Here is a 20,738-nt window from a genome sequence, read left to right as displayed (position 1 = left end):
CATGACATCACAAATGTTACATATTAGTAGTCTCACCACCTGGAAATGCCTGCACTCCCACCACTACCAACTGTGCAGTGTTGGCGCCATGTAGAGTTGTAGGTGCACTGCTGCCAACATGGACCCCATCTCCAGACTAGAGGTCCTTGTGTAGACATGAGGAAGGGACCTGCAAATTGGGAGGTAGACACAGAAGATGAGTTACACATCAATGCAACATGCAGTGTACAACACAACAGCAATATGCACTAGGAATGTATACACAGTATTGACTACAGACTGCCCACACCGCTCATGGGAGTCCAACGTCACTGTGTAATTCACTGTCACTTGGGCACACCCTTTGCAAGCCCATGGAAACGGGAAGCAGGAGGGGTGTGTGTGACTCAAACCCAAGCCTCTGAACCAAATACATTACAAGCCTGCATGTGCCCAGCCACAATGCAGCGTATGCCCACAGGAACCACGGAAGCCAACAAATCGTCCCAAAAAAATAGGGAATAAAATAAATAAAAATAAGAAACAATCAAAAATGGCCATTGATGGGCCCGGGGGGGTTGGGAAGGCCAACCAGGAGGTCCGAGGACAGGATGCACACCAGAACCCACCTGCGTGGATCCTGGGAAAATAAAACACCTCCATGGGCTCATGGCCCACACGGCTACCCTATTGTGGGAGTATCACTGCTGTCGCTATTATCAACCTGTGCAGCTGCATCTGGAGGTGGTTGCACTATGGGAGGCAGCCCACGCAAGGCCCTAGTCTGCTCCTCCATGGCTGCAAGCATGCGGGTGTGGTAGGTCTGGTTCTGGAGGATGAGTGTGCGGAGGTCCCCATGCAACAACTCACGGGATGCCCGGACCTCCGCCCTCGTTGCCTGCATCTCAGTTGAGAGCGTACGGGTGAGACGCTCCAGCTGCTGTTCTGTCCTTTGGTGTGTTGAAGCCTCAAGCTCAACAAGAGTCGTCCTGAGGTGAAGGAGCTCCTGCCTCAGGGCTTCCCTGTGGCCCTGGGACTCAATGGAGATGGCCTCCTGCAGAGTCGCCAGTGCCGCCCGCCTGTCCCTGTTGGACCCCAACATGTCCTCCCTGTGTGACTGGCAGATGGAGTCGGTTGCCTGCTCTAGTCGCTCCATCAGCCTTTCTGGGGGGACAATGGAAGTGGCCACCCTATCCATGGCCTGAGCCATCATCTCGGATGATGCAGCCTGTTGGGTTGCCATACCGTAAATGGATTGCTCCCATGCGGTATTGCCAGGTGGCGTACGGCCACCACGTCGGCGGGCACCACACCTGTCTGGGGCAAGGCGAACTGCGCCTTGCTGTGCTGGCACTGCCTGAGACTGCAGGACTGCATTCCCCCTCTGATCTGCTGGCCCAGGAACAGGATCAGATGTCGCGGAGTGTGACCCTGCATCCGTAACCACCAAAGGCGTAGCTGCCAACACTGACATCCCCATTGAGGGTTCTGACCCTGGTGCAGGTGGGTGAGACAGAACAGAATCCCTCCCTGGAACACTCACTTGCGACGGCACGTAGGTCTCATCCGAATCAACACCTGAGTACAGCTCGGGGGAGGTGCAGCCAGAGACACCCCTTGAGAGCACGACTTGCAGCACTTGTGGGTTCTCCCCCACCACCACACCACGTCCCTCACTGGTGGTTGGTCGGCCCTCGGACCCCTCCTGGGTCTGCACCATCTCCACAACCCCAGCAGTATCAGGTGCGTCTTCCCCTGCAAAGACATAAAAACAAAGAAATCAAAACAGGCATTATCACCATGGCACACAATGAGGGCTGAGAAGCAAGAGAACCAGTACTTGATTGACACATGTCCCACATGACTAAAACCCTCCCATGCATGCACCCTCACTGCGTATGAAGGGCAGGCAAATGGCACACACTGATGACACCAAGATGGAAGATGAACACATTTTCTGCATGCTGCCTGGCAGTGGCATCACACATTGGCCTGTGATTGCCAGGTGAAACACACATGCCATCACACAGATGGCATGTACCATTGCTATTGAGTGAAGATGGAGAGGAGGGCAGCACCTATTCATTCAGTCCAGTTCCCGCATGTAATCGCTTTTCTAATTCTAACAGGTCAGATTTTTCACCTGGAGCTGCCAGTCTGAAATGGTCCAATTGCACAGGGACATGTGTGTACAAATGATATCCAGGTAACAAAGTCACTCCACTTTACCATAGCCATGTCAGACATGTGACTAGTGGACAGCGACATGCCTAGTAAAAGTGGGGGAATGCAAACAATCTGACTGAATGAACAGTGAAAAATAAGCAACTATGTTGTGGCAAGGTGACACTTCAAGGGCAACTGGCGTGCAGTTGGGCTAGATGTCTACTGTTGGCAGAAGGGATACTGCTATGGCCAAATGCAGCTGCGCAGGAAGTGCATGAAGCACATGGCTGACACATACGACTCAGGTGCACACACTCTCACCTGGCACACAAACAGAAGCCCTCACACACACACCATGCACATGGATGACACACACATGCATGTGCACTCACCGGACAATGCCTTGTAATCAGCCAGATCTCCCACGCCTTGGATCTGTTTAGGTCATTCCAGCGCTTATAGCAATCATTGGCTGTGCGCCTCACGATTCCAAGGGCACTTACGATGTCCGCAACGGTCTGCCAGTGTGCCTGGCGTTGTGCAGGTGTGGTCTTGGATCCTGCAACAATGACCATCTTGTTGTCATGTGCGGACACATACTCGACAAGTGCATTCAGTTCGTCATCCGTGAAGCTGCGCTTCCTGGACGGGCCGGACTGGGTAGCCGTGTCTGGGGCATCAGCCTGTGCCTGACGAGCACTCTTCCTCTTCCGCTTGGAAGGTGGTGGTGATCCTGAGTGTCCTGCGCCGCTCTGGACACTAGGGGCAGGAGCCCTGGTGGACTCTGTATCAGGAGTGTGGGATTGCACACTCAGCATGGGAGTTGGTGCAGACATTGGCTCTAGTGTGATGGTGTCAGGGGGAATGTCAGCAGCATGGACTAGGACCGACACTGTCCTGGCTGGGTGTGTGAGGGCTGGGGTGGATGGAGCCGCAGCTGCCCCTGCAGCCTCTCCGCCCTGCCTCCTTGGTGCAGCAGATGACCTTGCTGGCCCAGATGCACGTGGCATGGTGACATCAACGTGCACCAGCGCACGTGTCATAGGCCTGCTGACCTGGAAGTCAGCCATGGAGTCAGCCAGATCTGGTGCCACAATGGGCTGGTCCAACAAGGGCTGAGCATGGATGGTGTCAGCCACATCAGCCTCAACGGGAGGGGGGGGGTTATGGGTGCCCTTGACTGGTCCTCCACACATGGGGGGACAGGCTCACCCTGCAAGTAACGACCACGTCCCCTACCGGATCCGCCACGGCCACCACTTGTGGCTCTTCCACCTTTGCCACCCTTACGGAATCCTCGCCTCCCAGCCATGGCACTGATGTAAATGTGCGTATGGGAGTGGCTGTAAACTATTGTCCTGGGCAATTGGGGGTCAAAGGGGTTGGGTACCAGATGGTATTTGTACCCTAGTGCTCTTGCAAGGCTGATTGTAACCCCTGGGGAAAGATGACGGGTCACGTTACGCACAGGAGCCCCAAAAAAGGGAGATGACGTGCACGCAACCCCTCCTAGACCACGTGTGCAGAAATAAAAACCTGCACTACGCTGTGGCACCCAGTAACACAAGAATGAACGTATGCGTGTCACATGCAGCCTAGAATGACCTCTGAAGGGGTAGGCTACACACGGGGCAAGCACAGATGTTAGATACGTGCGTGACTCACCGTCTGCCTGGTAAACGAGCGTGTAAAAGGAGCACGTTTGGTTGGCAACACCCCCGCCAAAAGAAGATTTGTACGCTGTCTGAGGAGACAGGACAACAGTAGAAGGGAACACTGTTTGAGGGAACATGCCCAGGTAAACCAGTAAAACCGAAAAAAGAGAAAAAGCTGTCAGAGGTAACAGGGAATACGAACTTGAAACGCCGTGAAGTAAATCGCGTGTGAAACGACAAGAAGTACAGAATTCACCCACTCGCTCTCCACGAAAAGCACGTACAAGGAAAACGTGTTCTACACGTACCTTTTATACAGGCCCACACGTCCAGCGTCACTTACGCGGCGTGTACGCGCTAGGGCCATTTCCACCCATTACACGCTTTGTCACTTCTGCGTGTAGGGCCATTTCCACCAATTACACGCTTTGTCACTTCTGCGTGTAGGGCCATTTCCACCAATCACACGCTTTGTCACTTCTGCGTGTAGGGCCATTTCCACCAATCACACACGATTACACTCTGACGTGCAGTCTTTCCACGTGTGCTCTGTCATCACGTGCTGTGTGGGAAACACCCGTGCGGGTCACGTCACAGACGCGATTACGCGCTGATGGCCTTTCCTCGGTTTTCACGCTGACTGTCAGGATTTTCACGTGCCAAATCACTCCGTACCAAGCTGGCCACGCGTAAGCACACGGAATACCACGCTCCTGCCCGGAAGGCCGAACTACTGCCCCCCAGAGCCCCGAGCACGCTCCCACCTGCCATCTGCTGCTGCCTGACTGCCTGCTGCCCCTGCACTGCTGGGGGGTGGGGGTGGTGGGAGACATGGGTGGGGGCCTGGTGGAGGCTGCCCCTGCACTGCTGGGGGGTGGGGGTGGTGGGACACATGGATGGGGGCCTGGTGGAGGGTGCCCCTGGTGGCGGGGGGGTGGGGGTGATAGGGGACATGAGTGGGGGCCCTGGTGGAGGCTGCCCCTGCACTGCTGGGGGGTGGGGGTGGTGGGAGACATGGGTGGGGGCCTGGTGGAGGCTGCCCCTGCACTGCTGGGGGGTGGGGGTGCAGGGGGACATGAGCAGGTGTGCAGGGTAGTCCCCTGTTTTGTGGGCTGCCTGCAGGGGCCGTCGAGGGTGTACAGGGAACACCTGTGAGGACCCACCCAGCCTAATCGCGTGTGTAACTTCCCACGCACCCCTGTAATACACGTACCAAGCCAAATCGCGTGTGAGAATTCCCGCGCACCCCTGAAATACACGTACCCTGCTGAAATCGCGTGTAAAACTTCCCGCGCACCCCTGAAATACACGCCCCCAGGCTATTCGCGTGTGGAACTTCCCGCGCACCCCTGAAATACACGCGCCCAGGCTATTCGCGTGTGGAACTTCTCGCGCACCCCTGAAATACACGCGCCCAGGCTATTCGCGTGTGGAACTTCCCGCGCACCCCTGAAATACACGTACCCTGCTGAAATCGCGTGTAAAACTTCTCGCGCACCCCTGAAATACACGCGCCCAGGCTATTCACGTGTGGAACTTCCCGCGCACCCCGGAAATACACGTACCCTGCTGAAATCGCGTGTAAAACTTCCCGCGCACCCCTGAAATACACGCGCCCAGGCTATTCGCGTGTGGAACTTCCTGCGCACCCCTGAAATACACGCGCCCAGGCTATTCGTGTGTGGAACTTCCCGCGCACCCCTGAAATACACGCGCCCAGGCTATTCGCGTGTGGAACTTCCCGCGCACCCCTGAAATACACGCGCCCAGGCTATTCGCGTGTGGAACTTCCCGTGCACCCCTGAAATACACGTACCCTGCTGAAATCGCGTGTAAAACTTCCCGCGCACCCCTGAAAAACACGCGCCCAGGCTATTCGCGTGTGGAACTTCCCGCACACCCCGGAAATACACGTACCCTGCTGAAATCGCGTGCAAAACTTCCCGCGCACCCCTGAAATACACGCGCCCAGGCTATTTGCGTGTGGAACTTCCCGCGCACCCCTGAAATACACGCGCCCAGGCTATTCGCGTGTGGAACTTCCCGCGCACCCCTGAAATACACGCGCCCAGGCTATTCGCCTGTGGAACTTCCCGCGCACCCCTGAAATACACGCGCCCAGACTATTCGCGTGTGGAACTTCCCGCGCACCCCTGAAATACACGCGCCCAGGCTATTCGCGTGTGGAACTTCCCGCGCACCCCTGAAATACATGTACCCTGCTGAAATCGCGTGTAAAACTTCACGCGCACCACTGAAATACACGCGCCCAGGCTATTCGCGTGTGGAACTTCCCGCGCACCCCTGAAATACACGTACCCTGCTGAAATCACGTGTAAAACTTCCCGTGCACCCCTGAAATACACGCGCCCAGGCTATTCGCGTGTGGAACTTCCCGCGCACCCCTGAAATACACGTACCCTGCTGAAATCGCGTGTAAAACTTCCCGTGCACCCCTGAAGAAATACACGCGCCCAGGCTATTCGCGTGTGGAACTTCCCGCGCACCCCTGAAATACACGTACCCTGCTGAAATCGCGTGTAAAACTTCCTGCGCAACCCTGAAATACACGCGCCCAGGCTATTCGTGTGTGGAACTTCCCGCGCACCCCTGAAATACACGCGCCCAGGCTATTCGCGTGTGGAACTTCCCGCGCACCCCTGAAATACACGCGCCCAGGCTATTCGCGTGTGGAACTTCCCGCGCACCCCTGAAATACACGTAGCACGCTGGGAGACATGAGTGGGGGCCTGGTGGAGGGTGCCCCTGGTGACTGGGGGGTGGGGGTGGTGGGAGACATGGGTGGGGGCCTGGTGGAGGGTGCCCCTGGTGGCTGGGGGGGTGGGGGTGGTGGTAGACATGAGTGGGGGCCTGGTGGGGGCTGCCCCTGCACTGCTGGGGGTGGGGGTGGTGGGAGACATGAGTGGGTGCTTGGTGGAGGGTGCCCCTGGTGGCTGGGGGGGTGGGGGTGGTGGGAGACATGAGTGGGGGCCTGGTGGAGGGTGCCCCTGCACTGCTGGGGGGTGGGGGTGGTGGGAGACATGAGTGGGGGCCTGGTGGAGGGTGCCCCTGCACTGCTGGGGGGTGGGGGTGCAGGGGGACATGAGCAGGTGTGCAGGGTAGTCCCCTGTTTTGTGGGCTGCCTGCAGGGGCCGCCGAGGGTGTACAGGGAACACCTGTGAGGACCCACCCAGCCTAATCGCGTGTGTAACTTCCCCACGCACCCCTGTAATACACGTACCAAGCCAAATCGCGTGTGAGAATTCCCGCGCACCCCTGTAATACACGTACCTGGCCAAATCGCATGTGAGAATTCCCGCGCACCCCTGTAATACATGTACCCTGATGAAATTGCGTGTAAAACTTCCCGCGCACCCCTGAAATACACGCGCCCAGGCTATTCGCGTGTGGAACTTCCCGCGCACCCCTGAAATACACGCGCCCAGGCTATTCGCGTGTGGAACTTCCCGCGCACCCCTGAAATACACGCGCCCAGGCTATTCGCGTGTGGAACTTCCCGCGCACCCCTGTAATACACGTACCTGGCCAAATCGCATGTGAGAATTCACGCGCACCCCTGTAATACACGTACCCAGCCGAATCGCGTGTAAAACTTCCCGCGTACCCCTGTAATACACGTACCCTGGCTAATCGCGTGTATAACTTCCCGCGTACCCCTGATATGCATGTTACCCGCTTTGCGTTCCTTGTTTGGCAGCCCTGTAAACTGGTCCAGGGTTAGCGCAGCCCTTTGCGATGATTTAGCGATTTTGATGGCTTTTCCTTGCGCGAGGGCGTTCTTGGGGGCGTTACTGGCGCTGCTGCAGGGTCGCTGCGATACTCTGCGCCACGGCTGGTTTGGGAGCCTAAAATCCATGAATACGCTGTGCGCGGAAATCGGTTTTTGCGCATGTGCCTGGCGCAGACAATCGCACGCGGACACTCTGCGCCAGCCGCTTGCGGCACTTTTCTGCGAAATTCTATGAAGGTGTGTGGGTGTCTGTACACTGCGGTTGCACTGTTGGCCAGCAGAGTTTTCTGATGAAGACCTGTCGGTGGAGGTTTTTTACCTTGTGGATATTCTATCTTCCTTCTGCCCTCCAACTCATAGGCGTAATTTTAGGGGGGGGCAGGGATGTTTGTCCCCCCCAAGTTTCATGGCACACCATTTTGTCCCCATTCATTTGGCTGGGGCACCTTTTGTTCAGAAATCATGTCCCCCCCAACATTTTCTAAAAAGTTACTCCACTGCTCCAACTTCATCACTGCTCCTGCTAATTTTGCCTGCTGCAATTTGAGGGGCAAGTCACACCCAATAGCGACCTTAACGGATTCATAATACACTCCCATTTGTTAGCTATCTGGGTTTTAGGTCAGAGCTGCTTTTGTTTTTTCTCAAGTACGTTCTATTCTTCCGCAGCCACGCCAAAGCGCTGGGCTCCCACAGCTGCTGCTGCATGAGTGGCTAGGAGTGCTGCGGTTGACAGACGTGGGCCCATGGCGGACACTCTACAGTCTTCATTACATTTGTTGCGGGGCGAATTGACTGTTGAGGGGGAACAGGAGGTCGATGTCAGACCTCGGAAGAATTTGCCTGTTTATTACTCGTTTGATGGCTCTCTGCCATAGGTGGAAATAAGGACTCATTTTACAGATGTTGACAAAGGAAATGCACAAAGCGTTTAGACTGTCTCTTCGTGTTTGCCCACAACCCATGGTGAATTATGCAAACGTTCTTAGAGCAGCAAGATGGACACAAAAATGACTGACTTTAACCAAACTAAAGGCGTCACCAGAGAGGAGGTGGTGGTTGATCTTTGCTATGATTTAGCTGATGAACTTGTAATGTCCATTTCATGTATAGAAACTAATACTATTGAAACTGTGGTCAAGGCTTTAATAACCCCCACTCCAGGGCAATGTATTGAACTTCCAGCTGTTAATGCAAGTTCTCTACTACCGGGCGCTCCGTCTACTTGCTTTCTTTTTAGTCCAGTTACTATTGAACCAGTGCCCAAAGTACAATTAGAAACGAAATGTCTCATGTACTGGTAAATGCATAGGAAATACCAAAGATGTGCTAAAAGTAAGTTGAAGGTATGTAAAGCACAAAACCACATGTTTCCACCATGGACAAGGTCTCAAGACTTCCATATAGGCAGAGCAACTGTATAATCCCACACAAAAGATACATTCTGAGTGCCATGGTCAAGGGCAAGGTGTCTTTTGTTATTGTGAGTAAGCGGTCATGAGATTAGAACAATTAATTAAATGTCTTGACATTTATATAATTTTGCATTACTTGAATCTCAAAGCAGTGTCCTTATTTACATAAAATATTATTTTCTGTGTCGCCATTTACAGTGTCACTGGGGTTCTCGTCTGTTCTCCACCAGAAGCAGCTGCTGATATAGTCGTTGATGCCTTAAGAGCCGGTAAGGGATAGTCTCTATAAAGGGTTGTTGATGCTTAACGTTAAGTGAACATAATTGTGATCCCTTATCAAGTCATGGGAATATGATATGACATTTATAACGCACCTATACACAAGTGTTTCAAGGCGCGATGAGGCAAGGGAGGGGAAACAGATGGAAGACAGAGACACCGATCCTACTAGGCCAGGTGAAATTGAGATCGCGCAAGTGCAGGTGAGGGGGGAAGGGGAAAGTGCGGGGGAAAGTGGAGGGGGGGCAGTGCAGTACATAGGATAACTGTAAAGTAAATAAAACCAATAAATAAAAGTGCAGCCAGCTGGTGGCAAGTGCAGGGTAATTGCAGACATCAGGTGTTGTCAAGTGTTAGTAGGGGCTGTAGGGATACGGAAACAGTCCCCAAGTGCAAGGGTTGCCAGGGGGGCAGTGAAGGAGTGCAACTGGCGGGGAGGGGACCAGGGCCCGAAATCAGAGGGTAGCCAGGTAACTAGTGTAGTTTCAGATTCAGCAAGGAGATCAGCAGTGGACAGGGGGAGAGAAAGCTGAAGCAAAGAGGAAGGTCTTGAGGTGCTTCCAGAACCGGAGATGCTTCTCTTCAAGTTTCAGAAAAGCAGGGAGGCTGTTCCGGAGGGAGGCCGCAGCAGAAGAAAGAGATCTACCACCAACTCGCTGCTTAGAGAATCGACTAACTCTGAGGGAGTTGGAGGCGGATGAGCGAAGAGCTAGAGAAGGAAGATATTTAGGAAGATAGAGTTGTAGGTATTGGGGCCCAAGGCCCCAGAAGGCCTTGTTGGCAATGCAGAGGGTTTTGAATGTAATCCTCGCTGTCACTGGGAGCCAGTGCAGAGATTTCAGTCTGGAGAGATACGATCCCTGGGCTTGATGCCAAGGACAAATCTCGCAGTCCTGTTTTGGATGAGTTGCAGGGGGTGCAGACTAGAAGAAGGCAGATTTAGAAAGAGGCTGTTGCAGTAGTCAAGCCTAGAGCGAACCAGAGCTCTGGAGACATTGAGCTTCTGGAGGAAGGAGAGGAAAGGAAGAATACCTCTGAGGAGGTGCAGCTGGTAGTTTGATGTCTTAGAGACATCAGAGATGTGAGGAGAGAAGGAAAGTGTGGAGTCGAAGATGACCCCGAGGTTTTTAGCCTCACAGGTGGGAGCAGGAAGAGGGCCAAGAGAGGCTGGCCAGAGAGTGACAGGAAAGGAGGGGGCACCTATTCTGATGAGGAGACTCTCGATCTTACTGGCATTAAGGCAGAGATCAACGGCGGCACACCACTCCTGGATAGCAGACAGACAGTCAGAGATGAGAGAAGCAGAAGAGTTGGCAGAGGGGAGCCTGAAAATGAGTTGTGTCATCCGCATAGCACTGAAAGTTGGGGCAGAGAGCGGCAATTCGGTGGGCAAAAAGTGCCAGGTATAGGTTGAACAGCCAGGGAGAGAGGTTAAAACCCTGGGGAACACCAGAGGTAGAGATAGCGATAGAGTAGAGGAAGGACCCAAATTGGACCTGGGAGGGTCAATCAGAGAGGAAAGAGGTCTGCCAAGCCAGGGCCTGATCGGTGATGCCCAGGTTATCACGGAGATGGTTGAGCCGGATGGCACGGTTGACCGTGTCAAAGGCAGAAGAGAGATCATGTAAGATGAGGACAAAGGGGGTATTGGAATCGAGGTTGGAGGGCAGGTCTTCATGAATGTTCAAGATAGCAGTTTCCCTGATTCTGGCAGTTCTGAAGCCAGACTGATGGTCATGGAGACAACCAACAGATTCAGTGTGAAGATTAAGCTGCGAGATGGCCAGCTTTTCCAGGAGTTTGCCCAGGAAAGGAGTGATGGAGATTGGACGATAATTAGCCAGGCAGGACGGGTCGGCAGAGGGTTTGGTTTCTTAAGAAGAGGGTGCACAAGGGAGTCCTTCAGCGGGGAAGGGAAGACACCAGTGGCAAAGGAGTGGTTGCAGAAATCAGCCAGAGCAGGAGCCAGTGTGTCAATGTGGTCCTTGATGGTTTTGGAAGAACAGGGGTGAACCTGTTTTGACGAGATTTTCATAGATCGGACTTCTAGAAACCTTGTCTGATGAAAACAGGGGAAAGGCAGAGAAGGAGGGAGGAGAGGTGGCTGACGAAGGGCCAGAGGATGAGCATGGGGTAGAGGGAGCAGGGGGACAGGATGAGGGAGAGGACAGGATGTCCTGAATTTTAGAGATGAAATGAGAAGCCAGGGCCGTACAGAGGGCCTAAGGGGGGACAGCAGAGGTAGAGACTGCAGCAGGATTGGCCAGCTCCTTGCAGATTTTAAAGAGTTCGGCCGAGTTGTTAGATGCTGCAGAGACGCAGGCTTGGATGTGAGCTCTCTTCTTGGTGAGGAAAGAGAGCCAGTATTGCCTTTGGAGCAGGCGGCAGGCCAGTTTGTCAGAGGATGTACCGGAAGCACGCCATTTCCTCTCAGCCACCCTGCACTTGCGTTTAAGGGTGACAAGGTCTGAGTCGTACCAAGAGTTGCACTTTGCTTTGGTCTTCAAGCAGATCCTCATGACAGGGGCAAGAACATTGAGAGTATCAGATATAGCTGATTGGAGCATAGAAAGGGCTGTGTCAGGGTGTGAGTCAGCCAAAGGGGGAGCAGGGGACGAGAAAGTGGCAGCGAAAGCCTCAAATGACACACGCTTCATGGGTCGGATAACCGAGAAGGTAGGTGGCAGTGCTGGAGTTGGCTTGGCCTGAGGGGTAGAGAGAGTGAAATGGGAGGAAAGGAGAAAGTGATCACTCCAGAAGAGAGGAGTGGTGAGAGGGATCGAAAGAGGAAGGTCTGAAGAGATCAGAACATCCAGAGCGTGCCATGCAGAGTGAGTCGGGTCATAGGGGAGAATAGAGAGTTAGAGAGAGTCGCAGAGGTCACGAAAGAGTCCAGTGGAAGGACAGGAAGCATCCAGGTGGATGTTGAAGTCTCCAAGAAGGAGGAGTTGAGTGGTCGAGACCAGGAGGGAAGAGGAGAGTTCTGCCCACTCAGATAGGAAGGAGGAGAAATGGCCAGGTGGCCGATAGATGGTATCCACAGTAAGGGAATGGCCAGGAGAGAGAGAGAGCCTGCAGACCAGGCATTCGAAAGAGGAGTAAGCCTGCGTAGGAATGATGGAGGCAGGAATACACTCAGGGAAGATCAGGGCTACACTCCCTCCGGAACGGTTGGGTCTGGGCACGGAGAGGATCTTATAGCCATCAGGGAGGAGAGTATCAAAGCTCGTGACAGAGCTGGCTGTGAACCATGTCTCGGTCCGCTAGACCCGAAACAGAGTCCACACAGTCCAGATAGTTTTCCAAAAGTGGTGCATTGCATAGTATATCATTATCCACATAAATTACCCTGTGGATTTGCAGAATGTGTGCCTGTCCTTTCAATATTTGGAAAAGTAGCATCGGCTGACCTGTATTGATAACCAAGAGTACAATTCGTTTTTTTCTTTAAAAAAAGGATGTTTCGAATAATAAAATATTTAAATCCATCATTATATAAGGAGCCATATTCTCCTAAAATGTTTACCCTTTTAAAAAAATTTGACTCATGGCTGTAAATTACTCCTGTATTAGTAAACAAAACATACTTGTGAGGTTGCATTGGCCTTTGTTAAATGATACACCAAACTATTTATTTGTGTGTTTTGCATTTTCCCAGGGGTAAAAAGTTAACGTTGAAAGCTACTAACCAGCCATAAAAATTCACTGGCCACTTATCGACAGCACAACGTTTCTTACTCGCCAAGAGTCCGTTTTCACTAGCCAATAGCTAAAGACGAGTGCAACATTTGTCCCTCATTGTCTTGATTCATTTGCAGTGGGCGAAATTGGCCTTCAGGTAGATAATGCCTTCCAAATATGTCTTGACATCGTCCCCAACCATATTTCATATTTCCAATCAGTAAAAATGCTGGTACCTAGAGGTATACAAATGTTTTCAGGGGCACTCGCATTGTGTCAATTTATGAAAAGTGGAGGTACAGCAGGTGGAAAACAGGAGCCATGGAGGTGAGTCCGAACATGAATTCACAAGATGGAAGCAATAGGATAATAAGCCTACCTCTTTTCCTATTTACCCAATATTTAGTTGCATGCAATAAGACCATTCAAATAGAAGCCAAGGAATGAATCAGTCACTGGGATTGCAAAAGTGGGAAGCCAGAGTCGCAGAGATTTGCCAAATTGAAGATGATACAATCAAGTGCATGAGTATTCACAAATTATTAGCATCCGGGGAGGGGGCCACAGCCAATCAGGTTACTCAGAAGCCGGCCTGACTTCACAGTACAATCCAGTGTTACCTCAGGGCCTTCCCTCCCCTGCTTCTCTCTCTACCCTTTCGCTCTTTTCCCTCCCAGTTACCTGAAGAGGCTGTGGTGCCACAGCACCACTCCTCTCTGAGTCCACCTGTCATCATGGAAATTGATGAAGAAGGGCTCTGATTAGAGGCTCGCTTCCATTTCCATTGTGGCCATGATCGGCTTGTACGCTTCTGTGATGTAAACCGGGGGTGCTAATAGCCATAATGACAAGTTCGCCGGGCCATACCCGGTGGTAACACCCCAAAGCCCTCGTTGGAGGCCCTTGGGGCCATACCGGGTGGTAACGCCCCAAATCCCTCGTTGGAGGCCCTTGCTCATTATGGCTTAATTATTGGTGCCTGCTGTAAAACAGGGATGTGGGGAATTGTTCCAGGAAGCTGGGACAGATGTTTCTCAGATGGGCAAGCTATACCTGATTGAAAGTTTCTTGCTTGGGTCATGGTGATCTGCATAAATGCCTCAACGTTATAACCCTTAGAGAATAAAGATTTGCTTGAGGAATTAATTGTTTCTCACTGCAGTTTCAGATATGTTAGTACCATCTGCTATCTCTGGAAAGGAGACCCCCCCCCCTTCTCAGCATTTTCTTTGTTTACTTTCTCCTCATTGCACTCCAATGCAGCTCAAATCCTGCATGTGGAGTATCACATTTACTCTAAATAAATACTATTGTAGAATATCCTCCTGTCAGGAAGACATCCATATGAGGAGCTTGCCTTCCAGGTAAAACATCTTCTACACCTTTGGAGAAGTCCAGTTGAACTGAGAGACCAAAGCCAGAACTGGGATGCCCACAGTGACTGCCCGGAAGAGGCTGTATGGGCAAGGGAAGCTGCAAAAAGTGTTTTGTTTTACAGAACTAAGGTGTCCCTAAACCCAGAAGAAACGTTGAAGGAATACAACATCCTCCCTTTCATCTCATAGACTGTCAGTAGGAATCAAGTGGAACCAGGCACAATGGAAGATAGTGAGAGCTGTAAGGGATCAAGAGTAAGACTCGGAAAACAGTGGCATTTTTGGTGTTGGTTAAAAAAAGTATTAAGGAAAGAAAAGAGGGGTTTCAGGAAATCCTCCCTATCGCTAACACTAGGAGGGGTTTCCCAGCCTCGACAAAACTAAGGAATGGCTGTGTCAGGATGTCTAAATCAAAAAGAGTTCTCTGTCCTGTGTCCAAAATCCTAAGCTGACACTCACACACTAAACTCAATGTAACGTGAAATAGAGATTTTAGGCTGTACACCTGCAGCCTTCTTCCAAAGTTCCAAACATAACATTCTATCTAAAGTGTAAAAAAAGAAAACCCATAAACAGGCATGTTGCTATGTCTGGAAATGATCTGTGCTAATGTCGGGTCTGTCGGGACTCTGGGTTAGCAAGCCTTTTTGGTTGTAGCCTGTGAGCTTTATCCAGGGCTACAACCAAAAGACCCGGGGCTATAGCCCACTCAGCCCACCGCTAGGAATGCCTCTGCATAAAGTGGGAGCAGAAATTGCTCAGTGAAACTTTCACTGAGCCTGGAGACGCCTGATGTGTAGTGAATACTACTTCAAATGGATAGTCAGTAGTTAATAATTGTATCTTCAGTTGAAGGAATAAATCTGAAATAATCTTCAAATTACTCCAAAGTTGCAAATAATCTAATTATCTTTATTCGAAGGTAATTAGCGGAAGCCCTGGCCGATGCATTTCGGACTCTGTGTCCTTCTTCAGGGCGGGCTCTAAAAAAATTAACAGATATGAGGCTGTAGAAACCACTTCTACTCTCAATATCAGTATTACAATTTCACAACGCAGAAATTAACATGGTAGATCTTAAAGCATACCTGTCAAGAAGTAGACTGTGTTCGCATATTATAGAATCCACTTTCAATATAGAATTCTAACAACTTTTTGTCTGAAATCCATTGTTGCGGATTTACAACTAAAAACAGAAAATTACACTGTTCTATAACCATGACCTATTTGATTGCTCCACATATCAGTATTGGTGATGTGAGCAACAACCATCTGTCATATAATGTAATATGGTGAATCAGTTACCTTATTCTTTATCCAAGCTTTCTGTCATATGTGCAATGATGTGCGAGGCAAATTTATTGTTTATATGGCTAAGGAACTCCTCTCTTGTTCCCTGCAATGCGTGTTATGAAAAAGGGCAAACTAAGCTCTAAGGCGAATGAGCAGAAGTGGAACAATATACAGTAGCAGCTGATTACACAATAAAATCTCACGCAGCAACGTGTGTTCCAAATTGGCATACCTAATTACATGAAACTGCATGTACCCTGTCAAGAAAAGAATGAATCTCTTGTCTGTATGCAGTGTAGAATTCCCGTTTCCTATCGAAAAAAAATTGCATCAATGTAGGCGTTCGTATTGGCGTGCCGATCGAGTACACACTTCTGATGTTTTCAAAAATAAAGCAAAATAACCATCACTTACTTGAAAGTATCTCGATGCAGCATGTCAGTCGTGTCCAAAATCGATGGTCAGGCAGCGTGTCCCCGTCGGCAGCCGCAAGTGTTGTCATGGACACAGAGACACTGCAACCCCTCTGCTAGTTTATAAATTGAGACGTTAGAGCGTGATTGCATCTAAGTCTGTTACCACAGGCTCATGGGAGTTGTAGTATAACCTTGTGAGCGCATCTCTTGATAGCGGATTGATTAAAGGTACAACCTATTGTATGGTTGTAACTGTTCTAGCCAACTATGTCATTGAACCTGATACATGTGTTTAAGTTGGCACTTCCCTTATATGTATTGTAGGGAAAATATTGATAAAATCAACGAGGTGGTTATCACGTTATGTGAGCGTGATTTTCAAAAAGTTAACTGCTTAGAACAAAAAATAAAGTGAGCAACAGTCTATTCTGTATATGCTGACTGTAATTCCTAGCATGCAACTGACATTACTGTAAGGCGGCATGGTCCTTTAGGTAATTAAAAGTAGGATGGTAATACTGAATGTGGTGCACCGTCGGGGGTTCTACATTACTAACTCGTAGATAATCGTGGCAAACAATTACCAGAAAGTGTAGAAAACAGTCACTCGATTGCCTGAGGTTGTGTGCTCATAATGTATAATACAGACGCATAGGTAGTGATCTGCCTATCAGATAAGAAAGCATGTGTAATGTTCAGAAAGGTACTTTGTTTCTTAGGTCTGTGCTGATGGTTGTAATGGATAATGAATTGCAATAATATGCATCTGGTTTGCAGTCTATATAGTAGGGAGACATGGGATAGGTGCTTGTACAATAGCTGGTTGTTCATAGTAATAGTTACATAGGTATGTTGATGGTAAAGTAGCTATCATGTCTACAATGTGTTTGCCACGTCAGTCAGATGCTATGATGGTAGTTTAAAGTGATGGATAGCGGCAAGTCTGCGTGTAGTTACAGTTTCTTTGGTTAGAACATATGACATAGGTCGTGATAACACAACTGAATGTTCTTGGTAATGCTATAAATAGGTAATACTAATTTCGAGCATGCCAACACAATTATTTGTTGGTTGTCTCTTCTTATTAGGCTGATAATCACAAAAAACAATATAGGTCGAGTTCTTCATTAAGACCCGCCAGAGAGACTGTGTCGGGTCTGTCGATCCAGAAGGCCTCCCTTTGTTCAAGTCTCTTGGTAAGATTTGTCTGAAGATCTTTGGTGCTGATCACTTCCAATATCTGGAATCAGATCTGCGCAAGCTGGTGTTCATATTCTTGAAAATGTCTTGCAAGAGGCGAGTATCGGTTGTTAGTCCTAATATTTGACTTATGCTCTTTCCATCGTATATGAGCTTTACGGGTGGTTTGCCCCACATACATCAGGCCACATGGTCATTTGATGGCATAGATGACATTCTGAGTTTCACATGTTGCATAGTCTTTTAGTTTCACGTTCTCACCAGTTCTGGAGTGGGTGATTACGTCCTCTTTAATTACGTTGTTGCAACTGTTACATGAGAGTCATGGGTAGGATCCGGGATTCCTGCCTGGTTGTTTCCTTGTTTTCTTGTGTTGAGTCTTCACAAGCAAGTCCTTCAAATTGTGACTACTTTGCAATGCAAAAATTCGTTTTGTGGTGAATTGATTTGTAATTTGTTGTCACAATTGAGCAACAGCCAGTGTTTCAGTATTGACCTTTTTATCCTGGTTGATTGTATGCTGTATTTACTCACAAACACAAGTTGAGCCTCACATTCTGTTTTCTGTATTTTTGGTGTCTGCAGAGTTACCCGATCTTTGAGGTTAACCTTGTATTTGGCTGCTGTTAATTCCACTTCATGATATCCTCTTGCCTGAAACTTGTTTAACTTTTTTTCTGATTCCACTTCCCAATCATTTGTGGTGTTGACAGTGCGCTTCACTCTGAGGAGTTGACTGAATGGGAGACCTTTAAGTGTTGATGGAGGGTGAAAACTCATTCTATGTAAGAGGTTGTTCCTATCAGTGGGTTTGTGGTAAATGTTTGTCTCTAATCCGGGAACTTTCGGTAGCATATATATATCAATGAAGTGTAACCCAGGGATGCCACTTTCTGATGTAAATTGAATTCTTGCATCAGTCAGATTGAGATATTTGAGAAAGGAGTCAAGTTTCAGCTGTGTCGTTCCATATGAGAAACATTTCGTCCATGTAATGTCCCCAATGTCTGATGTATGTATGCCATACAGGGTGATGTAAAATGTGGTCCTCTTCAAATTTCAACATAAATGTATTAACAAATGCAGGGCCATGGTGGCTCCCATGGCATTGCTTCTGGTTTGTAGGTAAAATGTACCTTCGAAGGGATTGTGTCCTCCGAAGTATTCCTTATCTTTGATGTTACCCATCCCAGCTTGCTGGCCTCGGAAATTTTTTCAGTAAAAGGCGTTGCACGTCGACGTCCCTCGAGTTGATGTCCCTCGACAGCCTCCGTCTGGGCGCCGATGTCACCATGCGTATAAATAGAGTCGCGCAGCGTCCGTTGCTCAGTTCCATTTTTCCACGTTTCGTGGGCCTCTTAATCGTGTCGCTCAGTTCTTTCTTCAAGAAGATTCAACTTATTTCTCGAAGATATCATCTTTATTCAATGGCTTCCTCATCCGAACCGTCGACTCCAGGGTCCGGCTTCAAAAAGTGTCGTGATTGTGGGAAGAAAATGTTGTTGACGGATCCTCACAGGATCTGTTTGTGGTGCCTGGGATCGGAGCATCACTGTTTGGAATGCGAGGACTGTATGTCCATGACGGCGAAAGCCTTCAAGGAGCGTAAGGGGAAGCTAGAAAGAGGTAAGACTCTTAAAACTTCTACTCCCTCGAAAGTTTCTTCGGCAGAGTCGAGACATTCGTCTCCTCGCCGTCACAGGAAACATTCCTGCTCAAGGTCTCGAAGCGGTTACCATCAGTCTTCGAGATCGAAACACTCAAAAAAGAGGCGTCGTCGATCTCCTTCTTCGTCTTCTTCTGTATCCCGGAAAGGGTCACCTGCCCCACCAAACACTCTCCAGCTAAGTGGGAGGAATTCCGTATGAAAATGCTTAGCCTCTTCGACCCCTCGGAGACGGCTAAAGGTGATACCCTGGGTGAAAGACCCGAAAAATCAAAACGCCGCAAGTTGTTGCACCCGGCGAAAGAAACTACCCGAGAGGGTCATGAACCCTCGAGTAAAGGCAGTAAATCTGCGTCATCGATGCCCTCGTCGAAGGTTTCTTCGACTCATAAATCTGCGTCATCGATGCCTATGTCGAAGGGTCCTTCGACGCATAAATCGGTTGCATCGACACCGTCTTCGACGCCACTTTCGACTCCGATAAAAGACAGACCTACAACTGTCACTACATCTCAGACAGTAGAGGTGTCGAGGACTTTGACCATGACCTCGAGGATGACGTCGACAACTTCGACGACTCCGAGTAGGATTCCGATCCTCTCGAGTACTTTGAGGTCTCTCCAAACTTTTTCGACGCCTTTTTTGGGTTTGTTGAAGCCTTTGACTTCCACGTGGACAACTTCGACGTTTTCTCAACCGGTGACAACCAACTTGGCCCCTTCAGCCCTAGAAATGGGTTTTAAACCATATCCTAGGTCTGATTACTTTAGAGATTTGTCCTCTATACATGAGGAAGGGGAGGATTCTGACCATGAGAGACCTTTTGGTTTACAAAGGGCCACAACTTTTATCTCTGAAGTCAACAGATTAAAAGATCTTCAAGACTCTTTACATGAGGCAAGTGGTTTAGATACTTCTTCAGAAGTAGAGTTTGCTCAACCAGATCCTGAGGAGCATGCTGAGACCCCTTATAGGGTTCTGATGGCTAGTATAATAGAATTCATGGGGTGGTCTACACCTTCACCTTCTTTTCAGCAGGATGACCTTACTGACATTTTAGTTAAAGGTCCACAGGAAGATCCTGTTGTTCCTTTTCATACTGCTCTCCAAAGAAAGATCTCTGCTAATTGGGAAACACCTGAGATTATCCCTGCAGTTAGCAAGAAACTATCTGCCAAATACAGGGTATCTGCTTCAGATCCTGAATACTTGAGCAAACATCCAACTCCAGAGAGTTTGGATGTACAAGCAGCAACTTCACAAATAGTAGATCTGCATACCCTACTATTCCACAGGACAGGGATGATAAAAGGTTTCATGCTATGTCAAAAAAAAGTCTTTTCGGCATGTAGCATGGCGCTTAAATCTATTAACGCCACTTGCACGCTTGCAAGATTCAGCCATACACTTTGGGAGTGTGCTTCATCTGCGGCTGACTGTCTCCCAGAAGGAGAGGAAAGGGAAGCATTTTTAAACATCATCAAAGATGGGAAAGATGCAATGTGCGAGTCCCTTCAAACAGGCATTGATTCTGCTGACAGTATCAGCAGGGCCATGGCGGCAAGTACCACAATCCGCAGATTTGCGTGGTTGCGGAAGTTTGGTTTTGCTCTAGATGTACAAGCCAGACTTTTGAACATGCCCTTTGACAGCACTTCTTTATTTGGTAAGAATGCTGATGACAGCCTGGAGAAGTTACAAACATCCAAGGCAGCAGCGAAATCTCTTGGGGCTGCAATCCGACAGACTCCGAATCGTCTCTCAGGAACAACCTGGAGGGGTAGATCCTTTCGCTTTTACTCCGCATTCGGAAAAGGCAGAGGACAGCCAGCTCAAAGGGGCCAGAAACGATTCTCCCATG

General features: G+C 49.7%; 1 protein-coding gene across 4 annotated transcripts in view; it reads left to right on the top strand.

Moving 5' to 3' along the window:
• The window catches only part of LOC138472193 (inositol 2-dehydrogenase-like), a 457,962-nt gene that overhangs the window by 232,468 nt on the left and 204,756 nt on the right, over nt 1–20,738 (top strand). For all 4 annotated transcript variants that reach the window (XM_069610239.1, XM_069610240.1, XM_069610242.1 and 1 more), the window contains one exon: nt 9,165–9,235. In XM_069610239.1, the coding sequence (XP_069466340.1) occupies nt 9,165–9,235 (71 nt within the window). The remainder of the gene's footprint in view (nt 1–9,164; nt 9,236–20,738) is intronic.

The sequence above is a fragment of the Ambystoma mexicanum genome, chromosome 8 (assembly GCF_040938575.1).
Source record: "Ambystoma mexicanum isolate Mex_15411 chromosome 8, UKY_AmexF1_1, whole genome shotgun sequence".
Lineage (NCBI taxonomy): Eukaryota > Metazoa > Chordata > Amphibia > Caudata > Ambystomatidae > Ambystoma > Ambystoma mexicanum.
Note: the sequence above shows the minus strand (reverse complement) of the source record. Positions and strands in the feature narration are given on the sequence as shown.